This window comes from Eucyclogobius newberryi, unplaced genomic scaffold (genome assembly GCF_026437365.1).
Source record: "Eucyclogobius newberryi isolate DKJ021-1_F unplaced genomic scaffold, fEucNew1.0.hap1 SCAF_76, whole genome shotgun sequence".
Classification (NCBI taxonomy): Eukaryota; Metazoa; Chordata; class Actinopteri; order Gobiiformes; family Gobiidae; genus Eucyclogobius; species Eucyclogobius newberryi.
Window position 1 is genome coordinate 255602 of NW_027316456.1, and position 17403 is coordinate 273004.

Here is a 17403-nt window from a genome sequence, read left to right on the forward strand (position 1 = left end):
TCCGCCGAGCCCCGCGCCGCTGATTGGACCGCTAGCCTGGCGTTAGCATTAGCACTAGCATTAGCACTAGCGTTAGCATCCTCTCCTCCGCCTCCCACTGCAGTGTCCCGCATCACCCGCCGGGTCCCTCGCCGCTGATTGGACCGCCAGCCTGGTGTTAGCATTAGCATTAGCACTAGCATTAGCACTAGCATCCTCTCCTCCGCCTCCCACTGCAGTGTCGCGCATCCTCCGCCCGCAGCACACACACGCGCAGCAGCCGCCTCCACCGACGCCCATCCCCGGCCCCACGCACCGCCACGGCCCCGGGACAGCACCGGGACAGCACCGGGACAGCACCGGGACATGGACTAACGCGCGCGGAGCCGGTAAGAGACGCGGAAAGGTCCCGTTTTCATGCTAAACGAGGCTAAACGTGATTAGCTCCATCAGTGACAGGGATGTTGTGGTCCGGGAGATGAGGCGTTTTTCCCTTTAAACTCGAACCCGAATCAAGCGGAGGTATTCAATAATTATGTCGACTGTAATTATGATGTATTATGGGAGATATTTGTGATTTATTGGCTGAATTTGAGTGAAATTAATGGCCAAATAATGCAGTGCAAGGTGACATGGAGACTACGCCCTCTGCTGGTGGTAATTAGATATAGGGGAAACTGAATCAAATTTAAACCCTTTAAAGTGCATTTTCCTCTGAAAGTTTAAATATCCAGAACGGAGGCAACTAAAGGTGAAACTAAAATAGACTTAACACATCTTTTGTTCCATATTTAACTGATTTGAGATGTAAATACTAATGAATTGTTGGCATTCATAACAATAAGCGACACATTTGAATTTCCATGAGTCATTCTTTTTTAGAATAAGTGAAATGTATATTTGATAAGCCTCCAAACTGAATATTAGCACGATAAACAGTTGTATCATGGTTTTATACAGATGTGTTTAGAGTTGTTTTAGAGCGTGACATTTAGAGCGTTCACGTTTAAGATGAACCTTTACTTTAGTCTAAAAGTCAAACTTGGATCTGTTCTTATTCTTATCACATCAAAACCTGAACTCGTTTATGATCCACATGTTTAACTTATAAATGTGTTTAATTCTGTTGTTATGACATGAGCAAATGTCCCCATGTTCTGAGGGCCACGTGTGAGAAGGTCCTGCTGTAGACCTGCTGTAGACCTGCTGTAGACCTGCTGTAGTCCTGCTGTAGTCCTGCTGTAGTCCTGCTGTAGACCTGCTGTAGACCTGCTGTAGACCTGCTGTAGTCCTGCTGTAGTCCTGCTGTAGTCCTGCTGTAGACCTGCTGTAGACCTGCTGTAGTCCTGCAGTAGACCTGCTGTAGACCTGCTGTAGTCCTGCTGTAGACCTGCTGTAGTCCTGCTGTAGACCTGCTGTAGACCTGCTGTAGTCCTGCTGTAGACCTGCTGTAGACCTGCTGTAGTCCTGCTGTAGACCTGCTGTAGACCTGCTGTAGACCTGCTGTAGACCTGCTGTAGTCCTGCTGTAGTCCTGCTGTAGACCTGCTGTAGACCTGCTGTAGTCCTGCAGTAGACCTGCTGTAGACCTGCTGTAGTCCTGCTGTAGACCTGCTGTAGTCCTGCTGTAGACCTGCTGTAGACCTGCTGTAGTCCTGCTGTAGACCTGCTGTAGACCTGCTGTAGTCCTGCTGTAGACCTGCTGTAGACCTGCTGTAGTCCTGCTGTAGACCTGCTGTAGACCTGCTGTAGTCCTGCAGTAGACCTGCTGTAGACCTGCTGTAGACCTGCTGTAGACCAGGACTTGCTGTAGATCTGCTGTAGACCTAGTGGTTTAGTCCTGGTTTGGACCTGGTTTGGACCTGGTTTAGTCCTGGTTTAGTCCTGGTTTAGTCCTGGTTTAGACCTGGTTTAGTCCTAGGACCTGTGCAGGGCGGGGCCTCTATGATGAGTGAGATTAACTGTAGATTGGATGATTCAGGATTAAGAGTCCACAGTGATGTCACACTTCATAAGACACGCCTCTAACATCAGTCGCTGTGGAAACAGCCCCAAGATCAAATCAAATGTTCTTGGAGTTTAAAGTTCAGATTTCAGGACAGGATTAAATGTGACTCTCGTTACAACCGATAGAAGCCTCAGCTCAGATTATAGAGATTAAGATCCACATGACATAGCAGCAGCAGCAGCAGCAGCAGCAGTAGCAGCAGCAGCAGTAGTAGCATTAGCATTAGCATTAGCAGTGGCAGTAGCAGCAGCAGCAGCTGCATTAGCAGTAGCAGTAGCATTAGCAGTAGCATTAGCAGTAGCAGCAGCAGCTGCATTAGCAGTAGCAGCAGCAGCAGCTGCATTAGCAGTAGCAGTAGCATTAGCAGTAGCATTAGCAGTGGCAGTAGCAGCAGCAGCAGCTGCATTAGCAGTAGCATTAGCATTTGCAGCAGCATTAGCAGTGACAGTAGCGGCAGCAGCAGCAGCTGCATTAGCAGCAGCAGTAGCATTAGCAGCAGCAGCTGCATTAGCAGTAGCATTAGTATTAGCAGTAGCATTAGCAGTGACAGTAGCGGCAGCAGCAGCAGCTGCATTAGCAGCAGCAGTAGCATTAGCAGCAGCAGCAGCAGCTGCATTAGCAGTAGCATTAGTATTAGCAGTAGCATTAGCAGTGACAGTAGCAGCAGCAGCATTAGCAGTAGCATTAGCAGGGACAGTAGCAGCAGCAGCATTAGCAGTAGCATTAGCAGTGACAGTAGCAGCAGCAGCATTAGCAGTAGCATTAGCAGGGACAGTAGCAGCAGCAGCATTAGCAGTAGCATTAGCAGTGACAGTAGCAGCAGCAGCATTAGCAGTAGCATTAGCAGTGACAGTAGCAGCAGCAGCAGCATTAGCAGTTGCAGCAGTTTTTCTTCTTTGAATTCTCACGATTCTTCACTTTTCTGGAGAATCCCTGAGCCACGCCCTCCTCTGTGATTGGTTTGGGCGGAGCCAACGGTAAAACAAAGAGCCTACAAAGGTACTTCCTGTTTGAGCAGAACTAACTAGAGGAGAGCGTTTGAACAGTTTGTGTCGTGACCTTTGGCCTTTTCCAGAGCCAATCTGTGTGAACAGTTTACACACAGTCATCAGGAGAGGAGGGATGATGTCATCAGACCACTCCTCCCCCCCCTTTCCCTCTCGCTGAGCTCATAATGACGCTGTTGTTTGCTCATGATCTCATCCTCACTATTAAAGATGTGAAAACGCCCCGAAATGGAGCAAAGGATCATGGTCCTCTTTAGCCGCCGCAACCGTAAACAAAGGTTTTTATAATTCTATATACATATATATACATATATAAGCTGTGTATAAGCCTAAACATACTATTACATGATGTATAAGCCTAAACACACTATTACATGTGTATAAGTCTAAACATACTATTACATGATGTATAAGCCTAAACACACTATTACATGGTGTATAAGTCTAAACATACTATTACATGATGTATAAGTCTAAACATACTATTACATGATGTATAAGCCTAAACACACTATTACATGGTGTATAAGTCTAAACACACTATTACATGGTGTATAAGTCTAAACACACTATTACATGTGTATAAGTCTAAACATACTATTACATGGTGTATAAGCCTAAACACACTATTACATGGTGTATAAGTCTAAACATACTATTACATGGTGTATAAGCCTAAACATACTATTACATGGTGTATAAGCCTAAACACACTATTACATGGTGTATAAGTCTAAACATACTATTACATGGTGTATAAGCCTAAACACACTATTACATGGTGTATAAGTCTAAACATACTATTACATGGTGTATAAGTCTAAACATACTATTACATGGTGTATAAGCCTAAACACACTATTACATGGTGTATAAGTCTAAACATACTATTACATGATGTATAAGTCTAAACACACTATTACATGGTGTATAAGTCTAAACACACTATTACATGTGTATAAGTCTAAACATACTATTACATGGTGTATAAGCCTAAACATACTATTACATGGTGTATAAGTCTAAACACACTATTACATGTGTATAAGTCTAAACATACTATTACATGATGTATAAGCCTAAACACACTATTACATGGTGTATAAGTCTAAACATACTATTAGGCAAGGCAAGGCAAGTTTATTTGTAGAGCACATTTCATACACAAGGCAATTCAAAGCTTCACAGCAGGAAAAATGCATTCAAATCACAAAGAAATTACTGAAATACAATAAAATTAACTAAATTAAAAATTATCAATCCAACTGATTTTCTAAACTAATAAAATCACAAACAAAAGAGAAGAGTGCAAAGAAAAAATCCCTTCAGTCATATGCGCAGCTAAACAAAACTGTTTTTAGCTTAGATTTGAACATTGTCAGAGTAGAACCTGTCTCACATCTTCAGGAAGAATGTTCCAGATTTTAGCTGCATAAAACTGAAACGCAGATTCCCCATGTTTTGTCCTGACTCTGGCACCAGCAGGAGGCCGGTCCATGTTTAGTCCTGACTCTGGCACCAGCAGGAGGCCGGTCCATGTTTAGTCCTGACTCTGGCACCAGCAGGAGGCCGGTCCCTGAAGTCCACAGAGTCCGAGATGGTTCATATGGCACTAACATATCCAAGATGTACTTTGGTGCTAGGCCATGGAGAGACTTGTACACAAGCAGAGCTGCTTTAAAGTCTATTCTCTGAGCCACAGGGGGCAGTGCAGAGACCTGAGAACAGGACTAATGTGATGGTTCTTCCTGGTTCTAGTCAGGACCCGAGCAGCAGCGTTCTGGATGTACTGCAGCTGTTTTACAACTCGTTTGGAGAGACCAGTGAGCAGGCCGTTACAGTAGTCTAATCTACTGGAGACAAACGCATGGATAAGTCTCTCTAAATCTGGTTTTGACACTATATTTTTGATTTTGGCAATGTTTTTTAGATGGTAAAAAGCTGCTGATGTTATTGATTTGACGTGGCTATTAAAGTTCAAGTCTGAGTCCATTATTACCCCCAGATTTCTAATTTGGTTTGTAGGTTTTAGAGCGAGACTCTGGAGGTGACCGCTAACACTTTCTCTTTGTTTCTGTGGGCCAAAAACGATTATTTCAGTCTTGTCTGAGTTCAGCTGGAGAAAGTTGTTTTGCATCCACAAACTGATCTGTTGGATGCAGTGACAGAGTGAATCTACTGGTCCATAGTCACCTGCCGATAGTGAAACATAGATTTGAGTGTCGTCTGCATCATTGTGATAGGACACATTTTCACTGCGTATCAACTGACCCAATGGCAGCATGTAGAGGTTGAACAGAAGGGGACCCAGGACTGACCCTTGGGGCACTCCACAGGTCAGGGTCATGTGGTCTGAGACACAGCTACCAATTTCAACAAAGTACTTCCTGTCTTCCAGATAGGACCTTAACCAGTTTAGGGCAGTGCCAGTGATGCCCACCCAGTCCTCTAGTCTCTGTAAGAGGATCCCATGATCGACAGTGTCAAAAGCAGCACTCAGATCTAACAGAATTAAGACTGAGGCTTTGCCCGTGTCAGTGTTCAGGCGGATGTCATTTGTCACCTTGACAAGAGCAGTCTCAGTGCTGTGATGAGGTCTAAAACCTGACTGAAAAACATTAAATGAGTTGTTTATTAAGAGGAAATCTGTGAGCTGTTGGTAAACAACCTTTTCAAGGAATTTGCCCCAAAATGGTAGATTAGAGATGGGCCGGTAATGACTCAGTACTGCGGCATCAAGACTGCTCTTCTTTAGGAGAGGCTTTATGACCGCAGTTTTCAAAGACATTGGGAATGTTCCAGATTGAAGCGACATGTTAACTATGTGAGTGAGTGGTGCTAACAAACTGTTCAGCACAGACTTTAGAAATTTGGTGGGTAACACATCAAGGCAGCATGTAGATGAACTCAGACTGGTGATGATCTCATGGACAGTTTTGTCAGTTACTGGTGCAAAGTGAGTTAGCTCGAAGTGTCTTGGTGGTTTTAGGGTAATTTTTTGCATTGTGGGATTTATAGCATTTTTAATGCCCTGAACTTTGTCATTAAAGAATAATGCAAACTCATTACACTTGGATGTGGAAATGAGTTCTAACGGCAGCTGAGCTGGAGGGTTTGTTCATCTGTTTACTGTGGCAAACAGGACACGCGAGTTGTTACCGCAGCTTCCAATTATTTCAGAAAAATATCTTTCCCTAGTTCTACATAAGATTAGGTTGTACATGTTCAGCTTTTCTTTGTAAATCTCTTTTTGAACCTGGAGCTTTGACTTGCGCCATTTCCGTTCGGCCCTGCGGCACTCCCTTTTCTGTGCCCTGACCCAATCATCATTTCTCCACGGCGCCTTCTGCTTATTTTTAACCATTTTAGCCTTTATAGGGGCGATGGTGTCCAGAACATTCAAAACACTAGATGTAACAGAGTTCAACAAATCATTTACATTAGAACATGAGACATTTTCAAAGTTTATCATTTCCATAAACAGTGCACCTGTGCCATCATTTATGTGTCTCCTCTGAACAACTGCAGGACCAACCGGAGGTTTGGGAGAAACAGACAGGTCAAAGAAGACACAGAAATGATCAGACAGAGCAACATCGATCACATTAACATTTGAAATATTTACCCCCTTTGTAATTATGAGATCTAGAGTGTGTCCTTTGCTGTGGGTGGGGCCTCTCACATGCTGAGTAAGACTGAAGGTTTCAAGGACAGCATCAAGCTCTTTAGCGTTTCTGTCACAAACATTATCAACATGCACGTTGAAATCACCTGTAATGACCAAACCATCAAAGTCTGTGCATATGACTGAAAGCATCTCAGTAAAATCATCAATACAACTTTGGCAGTGCTGGGGAGGCTTGTATAAAACAATGAAGAGAATGGATGGAGACCATTTTAGCTCCATTTTAAAGGATACATACTCAAATGATGAAAACACCCCAAAAGACAACCTGCGGGTAATTATTTCATCTCTAAAGACAGCACAGACTCCACCCCCTTTTTTGTTTTCTCGTGTTTCAGATTCAAACTTAAAGTTTGGTGGAGCAGATTCTATCAGAACTACATTTCCTGTGTTTTTGTCAAGCCATGTTTCAGTTAAAAACATAAAATCAAGATTATAAGAAGAAATAAAATTATTAATTAAGAGAGATTTGTTACATAAGGATCTGACATTTAGCACAGCAAGTTTCAGACTAGTTTCAGTGAGACTGGGCTTTATCTTTTCACAGGGAATATGAATCACATTTCTCAGATTGGGCCTGCCTCGCATTTTGTTTTTCCATCTGTGTGATGATGTGACTACAGAAATAGCACTAGGGGGGGCTCTTTTTACATAGGGCCCCGGGTTGGTTTGATTTTTAATGTGACAATAAGTCCCGGCAACGCTGAGACCCAGTGCATCCTAGCTATGGGAGATACCAGGTAAAAGGCGAGGTTGGATGGGTGGTGGGGCTTTTGTAGCCAAGGAGAGTTTGGGACCAGGTGAGAGGCGAGGGGGGATGGGTGGTGGGGCTTTTGCTGGTGTAGTCGGCATAGCCCTTGCTATATTGGGCGTGAGTGGAGCCATCTTAATGCCTGATTTGATCAGACTTTCAAAATGGCTGGGAAGGCCCATGGGTGAGAGTGGAGATGAGAAGGAGAATGATGAATCTTTAGTGGGAGTAGATGTTGCAGGGGGAACCCAGGGCTGGTGTGAAGGCAGGGGCGATGACAGGGATGTTGTTGGGCTTGTCACAGATGGGTCCAAGGCCTTTGAAGATTGTTCCTTTGCTGGAGGCGGTGGAGGTGAATGCGGAGCAGCTGGAGCTGAATCCTTTGCTGGTGGTGGTGGAGCAGCTGCTGATGAATCCTTTGGTGGAGGCTGAGGTTGTGGTGCTTTTGATGTTGAAACATTGGCTCGGTCTCTGGCTGAGGGAGCAGGAATTCTTCTCTCATTCCTCTCTTCTCTAACTATCTGCTCAGGACCCTGTCCAGGCCCAGTCCAATGCCTCAGAGCGTGGAGCAGGTTCTCTGTCAGCACCCTCACTCCACCTCTGCATAGGTGGGGGCCATTTCTCTTAAACAGGTCCTCTCGTTTCCAGAATAGATAGAAGTTCTCAATGTAGTGTAGTCCTCTCGGGGAGCACTCTTTGGACAGCCATGTGTTCAGCTGAAGAAGCCGGCTAAACTTGTTTATCCTCCTGTCGATGTTTGGAAGAGGTCCACTTATGAATGTTTTGATTTCCATTTTATCAAGCACGTCGAATAACTTCAAGAAGTCTTTTTTCAAAACTTCAGTCTGTTCCCGCCGCATGTCCACTGCACCCACGTGCACAATCAGCTGTTTAGCTCCTCCATGCTTAGCCATAATATTTGGAAGGAGTGACGTTATCTCAGAAACAGTGGCGCTTGGAAAAGAGTGTGTGTTTATCTTTTCATGCGTCATGTGACTTATCGCGCCGTCCCCAACTAAAACAATCTTGACCTTGGCTCCTGGCACAGATCCTCCTCGCTGTATTTTGGCCACGTCATCTTTCCTTTTTTCATTTAATTCCATCTCTGAAAGTGGTAAAAATCTGTTGGTGAGCTGTATTTTAGGTGACTTCACGTTATCTTTGTATCGTTTAGGCTTTGCTCCAAGTTTGTTCCAAGAAACAGCCTGGTCTTTTTAGACAGTTTTGGAAACGACACAGAGTCACTGCGGTTTAGGTTGAAAGTAGCAGTTTTTCCTGTAAAAAGTGTGCTCTTCTTACCGTCGGTTGACACAGGAATGGTATCGTGAAGAACTTTTTCAGATTCCAAAACAAATATCTGTGTTTTCAGCTCATTAATTTCTTGTTGATATTTCCGACAGCGTTCACAGTCTTTCTCACTTCTTCTCCCGGACATGTCGCTGGCGTCAGATTTGTCGTTAAAACTGGAAAAATGTTCTTAAAATCCTTGGTTTACTTGAAAAAGTCTAAAACAAAAATGTTTGGAAGACAAAAACTGATTAAAAAGCAAAATAAATAAGGAAAGCAGCGATAGCAAGCGGAGCGAGCAAAAAAGCGTGTGCACTCTTCGGAAGCACCATTTACCTACCACTATTACATGGTGTATAAGTCTAAACATACTATTACATGGTGTATAAGTCTAAACATACTATTACATGGTGTATAAGTCTAAACATACTATTACATGGTGTATAAGTCTAAACATACTATTACATGGTGTATAAGTCTAAACATACTATTACATGGTGTATAAGTCCATCCATCCATCCATCTTCTGCCGCTTTATCCGGGGCCGGGTCGCGGGGGCAGCAGTCTGAGCAGGGACTCCCAGACTTCCTTCTCCCCAGACACTTCCTCTAACTCCTCCGGGGGGATCCCGAGGCGTTCCCAGGCCAGCCGAGAGACATAGTCTCTCCAGCGTGTCCTGGGTCTTCCCCGGGGCCTCTTCCCGGTGGGACATGCCTGAAACACCTCCCGAGGGAGGCGCCCAGGAGGCATCCGAAACAGATGCCCGAGCCACCTCAGCTGGCTCCTCTCGACGTGGAGGAGCAGCGGCTCTACTCCGAGCTCCCCCCGTGTGGCCGAGCTCCTCACCTTATCTCTAAGGGAGCGCCCAGCCACACGGCGGAGGAAACTCCTTTCGACCGCTTGTATCCGCGATCTTGTTCTTTCGGTCACTACCCAAAGCTCATGACCATAGGTGAGGGTGGGAACGTAGACCGACCGGTAAATAGAGAGCTTTGCCTTTCGGCTCAGCTCCCTCTTCACCACAACGGTCCGATGCAGCGACTGCATCACTGCAGCCGCTGCACCGATCCGCCTGTCGATCTCACGCTCCATCCTTCCCTCACTCGTGAACAAGACCCCGAGATACTTGAACTCCTCCACTTGGGGCAAGGACACCCCACCCACCTGGAGAGGGCAAGCCACCTTTTTCCGGTCGAGAACCATGGCCTCGGATTTGGAGGTGCTGATTCTCATCCCAGCCGCTTCACACTCGGCTGCAAACCGTCCCAGTGCATGTTGCAGGTCCGGGTTTGATGGAGCCATCAGGACAACATCGTCTGCAAACAGCAGAGATGAGATCCTGTGGTCCCCAAACCGGACACCCTCCGACCCCTGACTGCGCCTAGAAATTCTGTCCATAAAAATTATGAACAGAACCGGTGACAAAGGGCAGCCCTGGCGGAGTCCAACATGCACTGGGAACAGGTCTGACTTACTGCCGGCAATGCGAACACAGCTCCTGCTCCGGTCATACAGGGACCGGACAGCCCTGAGCAAAGGGCCCCGGACCCCGTACTCCCGGAGCACCCCCCAAAGGACACCCCGAGGGACACGGTCGAAAGCCTTCTCCAGATCCACAAAGCACTTGTGGACTGGTTGGGCAAACTCCCATGAGCCCTCGAGCACCCGATGGAGGGTATAGAGCTGGTCCAGTGTTCCACGACCGGGACGAAAACCACTCTGCTCCTCCTGAATCCGAGGTTCGACTATCGGTCGGATTCTCCTCTCCAGTACCTTGGAATAGACCTTACCCGGGAGGCTGAGGAGTGTGATCCCTCTGTAGTTGGAACACACCCTCCGGTCCCCCTTCTTGAACAGAGGGACCACCACCCCGGTCTGCCAGTCCAGAGGCACGGTCCCCGAACGCCACGCGATGTTGCAGAGACGTGTCAACCAAGACAGTCCTACAACATCCAGATACTTTAGGTACTCAGGGCGGATCTCATCCACCCCCGGAGCCCTGCCACCGAGGAGTTTGCGAACAACCTCAGTGACTTCAGCTTGGGTGATGGATGAGTCAGCCTCCGAGTCCCCAGTCTCTACTTCCTCTTCGGAAGACGTGACTGAGGGATTAAGGAGATCCTCAAAGTATTCCTTCCACCGTCCGACAACATCCCCAGTTGAGGTCAGCAGGCCTCCACCCGCACCGTAAACGGTGTTGGTGAGACACTGCTTCCCCCTCCTGAGGCGCCGACCGATAGTCCTCCTCCATGGCCTCCCCGAACTCCTCCCAGGCCCGGGTTTTTGCCTCTGCGACAGCACGAGCCGCGGCTCGCTTGGCCTGCCGATACCCGTCGATGACCTCCGGAGACCTACAAGCCAGAGTGGCCTGATAGGCCTCCTTCTTCAGTCTGACGGCATCCCTTACTTCCGGTGTCCACCACCGGGTTCGGGGGTTGCCGCCACGACAGGCACCGGAGACCTTGCGACCACAGCTCCGAGCAGCCGCATCAACAATGGAGGCGGAGAACATGGTCCACTCGGACTCAATGTCCCCAACCTCCCCCGGGACATGGGAGAAGCTCTCCCGGAGGTGCGAGTTGAATACCCTACTGACAGAGGGCTCCACTAGACGTTCCCAACAGACCCTCACAATGCGCTTGGGTCTGCCAAGTCTGTCCGGCTTCCTCCTCCGCCAGCGGATCCAACTCACCACCAGGTGGTGATCGGTTGACAACTCTGCCCCTCTCTTCACCCGAGTGTCCAAGACACGCGGCCGGAGGTCTGATGACACGACAACAAAGTCGATCATTGACCTCCGGCCTAGGGTGTCCTGGTGCCATGTGCACTGATGGACACCCTTGTGCTTGAACATGGTGTTCGTTATGGACAATCCGTGGCTAGCACAGAAGTCCAATAACTGAACACCGCTCGGGTTCAGATCGGGGAAGCCGTTCTTCCCGATCACCCCTCTCCAGGTGTCACTGTCATTGCCCACGTGGGCGTTGAAGTCCCCCAGTAGAACAACGGAGTCCCCGGTCGGTGCACTGTCCAGTACCCCTCCCAAGGACTCCAAGAAGGCCGGGTACTCTGCACTGCTGTTCGGCCCGTAGGCCGCCACAACAGTGAGAGACCTGTCCCCCACCCGAAGGCGGAGGGACGCGACCCTCTCGTTCACCGGGGTAAACTCCAACACGTGGCGGCTGAGCTGAGGGGCTATCAGCAAGCCCACACCAGCCCGCCGCCTCTCCCCGCGGGCAACACCAGAGAAGTGGAGCGTCCAGCCCCTCTCGAGGAGATGGGTTCCAGAGCCCAAACTGTGCGTGGAGGTGAGGCCGACTATATCTAGTCGGTATCGCTCAACCTCCCGCACAAGCTCAGGCTCTTTCCCCCCCAGCGAGGTGACATTCCATGTCCCCAGAGTTAGTCTCTGTGTCTGGAGATCTGGTCGCCGAGGCCCCTGCCGTCGACTGCCGCCCAGATCTATCTGCACCGGCCCCTTATGGATCCTCCTGCGGGTGGTGGGCCCACGGGAGGGCGGCCCCACGTCGCTCTTTCGGGCTGTGCCCGGCCGGGCCCCGTGGGGTAAGACCCGGCCACCAGGCGCTCGCCATGGAGCACCCATCCCAGGATGGGGCCCCGGTGACGCCGATCCGGGCGACGTAAACGGCCTTGTTCGTGTCGTCGTCATAAGAGGCTTCTGAACCGATCTTTGTCTGACCCGTCACCTAGGACCTGTTTGCCTTGGGAGACCCTACCAGGGGCATGAAGCCCCGGACAATATAGCTCCCGGGATCATTCGGGCACTCAAACCCCTCCACCACGTTAAGGTGTCGGTTCAAGGAGAGGGGTGTATAAGTCTAAACATACTATTACATGGTGTATAAGTCTAAACATACTATTACATGGTGTATAAGTCTAAACACACTATTACATGGTGTATAAGTCTAAACACACTATTACATGATGTATAAGTCTAAACATACTTCTACATGGTGTATAAGTCTAAACACACTATTACATGGTGTATAAGTCTAAACACACTATTACACAATGTATAAGTCTAAACACACTATTACATGGTGTATAAGTCTAAACATACTATTACATGGTGTATAAGTCTAAACACACTATTACATGGTGTATAAGTCTAAACACACTATTACATGATGTATAAGTCTAAACACACTATTACATGATGTATAAGTCTAAACATACTATTACATGGTGTATAAGTCTAAACACACTATTACATGATGTATAAGTCTAAACACACTATTACATGATGTATAAGTCTAAACACACTATTACATGGTGTATAAGTCTAAACATACTTCTACATGGTGTATAAGTCTAAACACACTATTACATGGTGTATAAGTCTAAACACACTATTACACAATGTATAAGTCTAAACACACTATTACATGGTGTATAAGTCTAAACATACTATTACATGGTGTATAAGTCTAAACACACTATTACATGGTGTATAAGTCTAAACACACTATTACATGGTGTATAAGTCTAAACATACTATTACATGGTGTATAAGTCTAAACACACTATTACACAATGTATAAGTCTAAACACACTATTACATGGTGTATAAGTCTAAACATACTATTACATGGTGTATAAGTCTAAACACACTATTACATGGTGTATAAGTCTAAACACACTATTACATGATGTATAAGTCTAAACACACTATTACATGGTGTATAAGTCTAAACACACTATTACATGATGTATAAGTCTAAACACACTATTACATGATGTATAAGTCTAAACATACTATTACATGGTGTATAAGTCTAAACACACTATTACATGATGTATAAGTCTAAACACACTATTACATGGTGTATAAGTCTAAACACACTATTACATGGTGTATAAGTCTAAACACACTATTACATGATGTATAAGTCTAAACACACTATTACATGTGTATAAGTCTAAACACACTATTACACAGTGTATAAGTCTAAACACACTATTACATGGTGTATAAGTCTAAACACACTATTACATGATGTATAAGTCTAAACACACTATTACATGGTGTATAAGTCTAAACACACTATTACATGATGTATAAGTCTAAACACACTATTACATGATGTATAAGTCTAAACATACTATTACATGGTGTATAAGTCTAAACACACTATTACATGATGTATAAGTCTAAACACACTATTACATGGTGTATAAGTCTAAACACACTATTACATGGTGTATAAGTCTAAACACACTATTACATGTGTATAAGTCTAAACACACTATTACACAGTGTATAAGTCTAAACACACTATTACATGGTGTATAAGTCTAAACACACTATTACATGGTGTATAAGTCTAAACATACTATTACATGGTGTATAAGTCTAAACACACTATTACATGGTGTATAAGTCTAAACACACTATTACATGGTGTATAAGTCTAAACACACTATTACATGGTGTATAAGTCTAAACACACTATTACATGGTGTATAAGTCTAAACACACTATTACATGGTGTATAAGTCTAAACACACTATTACATGGTGTATAAGTCTAAACACACTATTACATGGTGTATAATTCCTTCTCAGTCTGACTTAGTGAGAACCTCATGTTTCTTGTCACTTGTGTTTAGACCTTAGACATGTGAGAATGACAGAGAAGCAGTTCACGTGTTGTTTCAGTTCGGGGTCAGTTTGGGGTCAGTTTGTAGTCTGTTTGAGGTCTGTTTGGGGTCAGTTTGGGGTCAGTTTGGGGTCAGTTTGGGGTCAGTTTGGGGTCAGTTTGGGGTCAGTTTGGGGTCAGTTTGCTCCTCGGCTTGTTCTGTTTCAGAGACACAAAGACATAAAACAAACACCAAACTTCACACACACTGTGACTCAACACGAGGATCTGACCTCTGATCTGACCTCTGATCTGACCTCTGATCTGACCTCTGATCTGACCTCTGATCTGACCTCTGATCTGACCCTCTGTAAAAGTGTTTGTGTCTTAAGTGTCCACAAAACAAACTGTCCATGTCTCACATGTGTTCTCTCTGGACAGGTGCCGTTCTCCTCCAGCGTCTGCTCAGATGACCCCTGAACTCCCGTCTCCCATGACAACCACTGAGACGCCGTGTGACCCGTGCGACGAGATGCATCCGGACCAGGACCAGGACCTGGACCAGGACCAGGACTCTGGCTCCTCTGTTCCTCAGGGCTCCAGCAGAGGGACCACCACTGGAAGTGACTCCAGGAGGTGAGAGGTGTAATCAGACTACGCCCTGACCCGCTCAGTCTGACCCGCTCAGTCTGACCCGCTCAGTCTGACCCGCACAGTCTGACCCGCTCAGTCTGACCCGCACAGTCTGACCCGCACAGTCTGACCATCACATGGAGATCAGATTTACAGTTTTACTTTTAAATGATAATCATGAGGCTCCTTTAAACTGTCTGCAGAAGGCTAATGATTATTAGCATAGCCACTAGCATTAGCATGCTAACGACCTGAAAGAAGGTTCCTCCTCTTCACCCTGAGCTTCAGTTGGTGCACACTAACGTGGGCGTGTCCTGCAGGTGTCAGAAGCCGCCTCCCCTTCACACCGGAGCCGACTGGAAGGTGGTTCTACATTTACCGGAGATCGAGAAGTGGCTCCGGGCGACGGCGGAGCGCGTGACCCAGCTGTCCCACTCTGTGTCCCAGGACCGAGTCCAGAGGCACGTGGACGCTCACCTGCTGCAGCTCAAGGTACCAAGGGCCCCTCTGAAGGGCCTCTGTGAGCTCTCTGTACCATGTGTCCACTCTGAAGGGCCCCTGTGAGCTCTCTGTACCATGTGTCCACTCTGAAGGGCCCCTGGACAGAGCTCTCTGTACCATGTGTCCACTCTTAAGGGCCCCCGGACAGAGCTCTCTATACCATGTGTCCACTCTGAAGGGCCCCTGTGAGCTCTCTGTACCATGTGTCCACTCTGAAGGGCCCCCGGACAGAGCTCTCTGTACCATGTGTCCACTCTGAAGGGCCCCTGTGAACCTTCTGTACCGTGTGTCCACTCTGAAGGGCCCCTGTGAACCCTCTGTACCGTGTGTCCACTCTGAAGGGCCCCTATGAACCCTCTGTACCGTGTGTCCACTCTGAAGGGCCCCTGGACAGAGCTCTCTGCTGTACATAACAGAGCAAACGTTGCCATCTGCTGGATTCACATGAACACTACAGCAATGTTCACCCTCAGCACAAGACAACACACACACATATATATATATATATATATATATATATATATATATATATATATATATATATATATATATATATATATATATACATATATATATACATAATATATAGAGATACGGCTGTAGACACAGCTGCCCCGGAGCAGACTGACACTAGCGTCTGTGGCTCCTGGCCCTGGGCCCAGCTCTGGTTAGAGTGTGGCTCCCCCATGTGGACACCAGAGGAGGTGCAGCACACACAGTTTCAGCTGTTGGTTTATTTCTGTCCCTGATCTCACCTCAGCTGTGGCCCCGGAATCCTGAGAATGACCCCACACAGAGGAGCAGAGGAGACGAGGAGGTTAGGGGCCGAGGAGAGGAGACGAGGAGGTTAGGGGCCGAGGAGAGGAGACGAGTGGGTTAGGGAAAGAGGAGATGAGGAGGTTATGGGCCGAGGAGAGGAGACGAGGAGGTTAGGGGCCGAGGAGAGGAGATGAGGAGGTTAGGGGCCGAGGAGAGGAGACAAGGAGGTTAGGGGCCGAGGAGAGGAGACAAGGAGCGACTGAGGCGCGACCTCGACTTTCGCTCTGAAAGGCCCCGCCTCCCGTGGCCCCGGCCCCCTGTGACCTCCCCCGCGTCGCTCGCTCCCAAAATAAACGGCGCCTGTGACTGTTGTGGCCCGCCGCCCCCAGAGCCCAGTCCCGCGGCAGAAGTGGGTCAGAGGGAGACGCACGTGGGGCAGAACGTGGGGCAGAACGTGGGGCAGAACGTGGGGCAGAACGTGGGGCAGAAAGTGGCACGGGACATGGACTCAAACTGTGGGCCGCGGACGGAGCGATGACCGGCTGAGCTCGAGGTAGGACGGCGGCTCTTAACAGCGTTTTGTGCAGCTCAAAGGAGTCGTGTTTGACCTTTGAACGTGGCCTGACCCTGACGCTTACCGTGTGTGATTGTTATGAGAATATTACACAAAAATAACAGTGTAAATAATCATAATTATGCCCCGTTTTATTCTTCATTAACGCTGGAGTTCTGGTCAGTTAATTATGTTGTATTAATAATGGCTTAAATGACAAACTGATTCATCCGTTGAACACCAGCGTCACATTGAGGTCAAAGTTTATGTGACAGGTTTTATTTAGTATTTATTTGAACTGTATTTTGTGGGATAATACTTTGAACCAATCGACCTTCAATTTACAACAATCACATTTTCCTGACTCTTTAAAGTAACTGTCTTGTATTTGTGGATGTCACGATTTACAACCAGGAAGTAAAAGTATAAACCTAAATAAGAAAAGGCTAAAGTGGGATCAAATGTGAAGCAAAACTTTAAATATAATGAAATAATCTGTGTTTCAGTCAAATGAGAACTTGTCGTTGGCACTTTAAGGTTAAGGTTCTCTTTATTGACCCTTTTGTCCTCTGCATTTGCATTTGACCCGTCGTTCAGAGCCTCCGGGGTCAAACCAGGTTCAGGTCGGGGTCAAGTCTTTAC

The 17403-nt window shown here is 46.8% G+C and overlaps 1 protein-coding gene across 1 annotated transcript in view; it reads left to right on the top strand.

The window, feature by feature from the left end:
* Positions 1 to 313: 313 nt before the first annotated feature.
* akap6 (A kinase (PRKA) anchor protein 6) overlaps positions 314 to 17403 on the top strand; it is a 66214-nt gene continuing 49124 nt past the window's right edge. Inside the window, exons 1-3 of the mRNA XM_072436176.1 lie at positions 314 to 368; positions 14757 to 14951; positions 15269 to 15440. Coding sequence (XP_072292277.1) covers positions 14785 to 14951; positions 15269 to 15440 — 339 coding nt within the window. The 5' untranslated portion in view covers positions 314 to 368; positions 14757 to 14784. The remainder of the gene's footprint in view (positions 369 to 14756; positions 14952 to 15268; positions 15441 to 17403) is intronic.